General features: G+C 34.9%; 1 protein-coding gene across 1 annotated transcript in view; it reads right to left on the bottom strand.

Annotated features, from left to right (window-relative positions):
- WDHD1 (WD repeat and HMG-box DNA binding protein 1) overlaps positions 1-5605 on the bottom strand; it is a 98724-nt gene that overhangs the window by 48813 nt on the left and 44306 nt on the right. The window contains exons 9-10 of the mRNA XM_012663740.1: positions 3718-3928; positions 1219-1406 (exon numbers count right to left, since the gene is read on the bottom strand). Coding sequence (XP_012519194.1) covers positions 1219-1406; positions 3718-3928 — 399 coding nt within the window. The remainder of the gene's footprint in view (positions 1-1218; positions 1407-3717; positions 3929-5605) is intronic.

Genomic DNA, 5605 nt, shown 5'->3' with positions numbered 1-5605 from the left:
TCCCAAGTAGCTGGGACTACAGGCATGCGGCACCATGCCTGGCTAATTTTTTCTATATATTTTTAGTTGTCCAGCTAATTGCTTTCTATTTTTAGTAGAGACAGAGTCTCACTCTTGTTCAGTCTGGTCTCAAACTCCTGAGCTCAAGCAATCCTCCTACCTCGGCCTCCCAGAGTGCTAGAATTACAGGCGTGAGCCACCTCACGGACCAAAAGAAACATTCTAAAATTTTACTTACAAATATGGATGCAAAAAACAGATTTTTTTTTTCTGTTCCAACTAAATGTCATAGGATAAACATACACATTTTAAGGCAATGGAAATTGACACTATTTGGTATCATTTGGAAAACTTGTCTTCCACTGATGTATATTTTAGGCCCCAGTGTTTCTAATAAAATTAGTTACAAATAAAACTATAAATAAAATATTGACACTCAAAACTAAGACCCATTACTTGATGATTACTGATGGTAATGAGAAAGTTTTATTAATATTAAATATTACCCTTAATGTTTACAGAAAAATTTATGCTAGGCCTATACAACAGAAAATGCTCAGAGTGGAAAACCTCAAATAGCCAACGAACAGAAATACTAAACTGTTTAAGAGCTCAAACTTAAGGCAAAAAGCAAACATATTCATTCATTTAAGAAATATATATTTAATGCCTACTGTGCAATACTTTATTCTAAATGCTAAGAACATATCAGTAAGCAAACAGAAAAATACCTGTCATTGTAGAGCTTACGTGCTAGTGGGGGGGAGGTTAGAAAAAGGGACAAATAGGTTTTTTCCCCTTTAGTACTCGTCACCTTCTATTAAGAATATATTAAACTAGTAGCTGCCTTCTTAAAAAACACCTTCTAACTAGTGTTTTGGAACCAGTATAATCTTCTATATAACAACAAATATGAGAAATAAGGTTTAGAAGTATAGCCAAGAGGTATTACAAGACATACAGTAATATTTACTTATGTTCATTATATATCATTTTACAAAGGAGAATTTTATTTAACACGATTTCAATTATAAGGTTGAAAAGATTAAAACTGAGTTAACCATAAAATAAATCAACCACAAAATATAAATGAACCAAAGTGCTCCCAGCCATTTAATTAAGGTTTTTAAAAATATGTTTTATCCAACAAAATCAACTATAGTGAGAATTAAATGCTTGAAAAGCTATTTAGAAGTTGAGTGTAGAACTAAGGCTTACCATGAACCTGTGAGTGAGATGCAAGGGTGTAGAACCTGACTGGAATGGCTTTTGCCGGGGAGTTGGCATGGGTCCTTCATAAAATGGCCTGTGGGATGTTACAAGTGGTAGACTGTGAATGCTGCCTTCCTGATCATCTTCCTCCTCTTCTTTGAGAAGACTAGAAGCAGTTTTTAGCACTGTAACATCTACAATACAATGGATTATATTTAAGAGAATCATAAATACCAATGACCAGGAAAAAGAAAAAGCATTGTGGAATCTAATAACTTTTCCATTCATATTTGATGACACCAACATGGTATTTGCCTCTTTCGCTGTGTTAAAGAGATGCAGTGATGGTACAAAACTCCCAGTGCCTTTGCATGAATCAAGGCAGTGGCATGAAACTATATTAACAGTCATTCCATTGTTAACCACCACTCACTTGTAGTAAAAATATTGTGATTAAATACTGATCCTTATACAGATTTAAAAAAAAAGTTCTGTGTGCTAAAATGGGAAGTATGCATAAAATAGTATGATGGTTGTCTTGAAAAAAAGCATTTGTGCAATTGTTTGAGTTGCAAGCTGAACTAAGTGATTTTTCACAGAATACCACTTTACTTTAAAAAAAAAAATGCCAGATAAACTATGCTTATGCAGACTCGGGTATCTGGCAAACATTTTCTTGGAAATGAATGAAGGGAACTTGTCATTTAAGAAAAACTGATAGCATTTGTTGCCAATGATAAAATTTCAGCTTTCAAGCAAAAATTAAAGTATTGGAAAACTTCTATTTGCCACTATGAGCTTAATAACTTTCTAATATTTAAAAACTTCTGATAAGATTGGTGATGATACTAACAAATATAATTTATATTGGATGAGATGTCAATATTAGGAAGGTCTGCAAACCTCAGTGAGCCAATTTTTGACAAAACCAATGCATATGTTGCAAAATCAAACGTGGTTAAAAAGTCCATTAAAAGTTCAAGTGAGACCAGTGGATTTTAATGTAAAATAGCTGAAAAAGTTCATTGAAGTTTTCAGATTCCACTTTGCAAGTAATCTTTAAGAAATTACCATCTGCTAAGTTTTGGTGCAGTATCAAAGAGTATCCACAATTATCTGACCAGGCTATTAAAATATGTCTCCTTTTCCAAATTACGTATTTGTGTCAGATCAAATTTTCTTCATATACTTCAAGCAAAAACAATATATGGCAATAGACTTAATCCAAAAGCAGATGAGAGAATCCACCTGTCCTCTTATGCCAGACATGGCAAAGACTGAAATGCTACTCTTCTTACCAAATTTTCTTGTTTTTCATAAAAAAATGTTATTCATGTTTACATGAGATTATTACTGTTATTTTAAGTGAATAAATACTTAAACATTTCTGATAAATAACAGATATAACTCCATAAATAAATGTTCTTTGGAAGTCCTCAAAATTTTTTTGAGTGTAAAGGGCTATTGAGACCAAAACAATGAGGACTGCTGTTCTGTAAACCATGATTTAAATGTAGCACAACTTAACACTGTATATTGGCATTTTACTTGATGATGCTCAAATGTGTTATTTTAGCATGTAAGTTGTTGTGACAGGCACTTTATTTGAAGGTTTTAAATTATAATCTCAATTTCTTTAATAGATACAATACTATTCAGGTTATCTATTTCTTCTTCAGTTAGCTTGGTAGTTTGTATCTTTCAAAGAATTTGTCCATTTCTTCTTAAATTTATGAGGACAAAGTTATAATATTCTTGTTATTCTTTTGTTACCAATAACTGCTGGCATACCAAAATATGTGAGTTACAGATGTAATTTAAAATTTTCTAACAGCTATATTTAAAAACTAAAAAGAAACATGTAATTAATTTTAATAATATACTACTTTTAAAATACCATTTCAACATGTACTCAAAATAAAAAATTTACTAGATATTCTACATTCATTTTTTTCTTACTGTCTTTCAAAATCTGGTTGCATTTTATAGTTACAACACGTCTCAGTCAAGGCTAGCCATGTTTCAAGTGCTCAATAGCCACCTGTGTCTAGTGGCTACCACACTGGATAGCGTAAGCCCACAGGATTTATAGTGATGACTCCTTTTTCATTGCTTATATTAGTAATTTCTGCCTTTTTCTTAATCAGTCAGGATAGAGACTTATCAATTTTATTGGTCTTTTCAAAGAAAGAGGTTTTGGTTTCATTGACTTTATAGTTTTTCTGTTGTCAATTTTATTGAATTTTGCTCTTTATCATTTCTTTCCTTCTGCTTGCTTGGGGTTTAATTTCTTCTTTTTCTAGTTTGCTACAGCAGAAGCTTAGGTCATAGATTCGAAACCTTTTTTAACATAAGCATTTAATGCTATAAAATTCCCTCCAAGCACTGCTTTAGTTAGCTACATTCTACAAATCCAATAATGACTTTAAATAATAGCATTAATTAAAAAATCAAAAACATTAATCAACAGGGTGGATTATCACATGCACCAAGTCAAATTCATACCAACTGAGTTTTCATCATCTTCTAGGATGTGACTTCGCTGTCTAGGACGACCTGAGGCCATCATGAGGTCATCATCATCCTCATCATCATTTATAATCCCTTTTGAAAAAGAGGGGATCTCAACTGCATTGTCATTTAGAAAATCACCAGCATTACTTGCATCATCTCCATCAAAAAGATCATCATAATTCTTTTCCACTCTGCTAGATACCTTGAACAAATTAATACAAATCAGAAAGTTAATACTATTAGTGAACTATTTGGAAAAACTCAGTTACGGAAAAGGCAATCTTTTAACATATACCTATAAACTCTACCAAATAAGCTATGTTCTCAGAGATAATAATTAGTAAATATATTTATGAATATTGTATTTATATTTATGTAATAAGACTCAGTATATATGTATGTATTTATTTATTGAGACAGAGTCTGGCTCTGTTGCCAGGGCTAGAGTGCTGTGGTGTCAGCCTAGCTCACAGCAACCTCAAACTCCTGGGCTCAAACGATCCTCTTGCCTCAGCCTCTCAAGTAGCTGGGCCTACAGGTGCTCACCACCATGCCTGACTACCTTTTTCTATTTTTAGTAGAGATGGGGGTGTCGCTCTTGCTCAGGCTGGTCTCAAACTCCTGACGTCAAGCAATCCGTCCGCCTTGGCCTCCCAGAGTACTAGGATTACAGGTGCGAGCCACCACTCCCGGCCTCAGGCTTTATTTTAAATGCCTTACAGTCTGGAGATGGGGCTTGGGTGTAAGGACAGATATGCAAACAAATACCGTATATGCCAAAATATAAGGCAAGATTTTATTCCTCAAAAGTCATTCCCCAGAAAAGAAGTCACATTAATATATCCAGGTCCAAAGTGAAAGGTGCCTTTCCTATTAATCAACAGAGGAAAATAAACTATCAAACAGAAGGAGAAATAAACTCACAGTACAACTGCCCTTTGTTTTATTTAATTAAACACCTGTGGCCTAACTCATTATCACTAAGAGTTGTTTCTCAGCCTTGAAGATCCCTAAGCAGACAGTAGGGGTATGAGCTCCCCGCTCCAACTCTGCCTCAGTTCCTGCCAAAAACCAGATTCCAAGGACTCAGACAAGCCGCCCTCACAGAGAAAAGAGAGAAAATAAGGAACACCTGCAACAGCTTTGCTGCCGCTTCTGTTATCAGTCTACTAAAGCAAAGGGGAAAAAGCCATTTTTACCCTTTAAAACTCCAAGTGACTTTCCTGCAGGGGCCTGGCATTTCTACTCCTTCATTTGTGTGCCACGGCCACTCACTCACTCTCTCTCTCTCTCTCTTTTGTGCTCTCTTTCTTTCCTTCTCAGAAAAATAAACCTTTACTTCTGTAATCCTAAACTCTTTGTGAGAAATCTTCCCCCACCCACGTATGAATTTCACATCCTTTCAAAAAGTCTCTCATATTATGAGACATGCTCTCATTTACTTTTATTACTAGTATTTTACAAAATACTATCCATTTCTTTTAAATCATCTCAGTTAGTTTTTTGATGCTTATGGAGATAGTGATAGAACAAAAAAACAAAGGAGGCAAAGAAATTCAATGTGGAGTTAATCATTATTTCCTAGGAAAATGAACATACCATTGCAGGAGTTGGATGTCACTGTAAACAAATTTTTAGCTCTCTTTAAAAAGTGAAATAGGGCTGGGCACAGTGGCTCATGCCTGTTATCCCAGCACTTCAGAAGGGCGAGGCAGGAGGATAACCTGACACCAGGAGTTCGACATTAACCTGGGCAACATAGGGAGAGTCCTAGGGAGAGTCCCTCTCTAACAAAAATTTAAAAATTAGCTGGATGTGGTGGCATGTGCCTATAGTCCTAGCTACTCAGGAGGCTGAGCTGGGAGGATTGCTTGAGCCC

This window comes from Propithecus coquereli, unplaced genomic scaffold (genome assembly GCF_000956105.1).
Source record: "Propithecus coquereli isolate 6110/MARCELLA unplaced genomic scaffold, Pcoq_1.0 Scaffold83, whole genome shotgun sequence".
NCBI classification, from domain to species: domain Eukaryota; kingdom Metazoa; phylum Chordata; class Mammalia; order Primates; family Indriidae; genus Propithecus; species Propithecus coquereli.
Note: the sequence above shows the minus strand (reverse complement) of the source record. Positions and strands in the feature narration are given on the sequence as shown.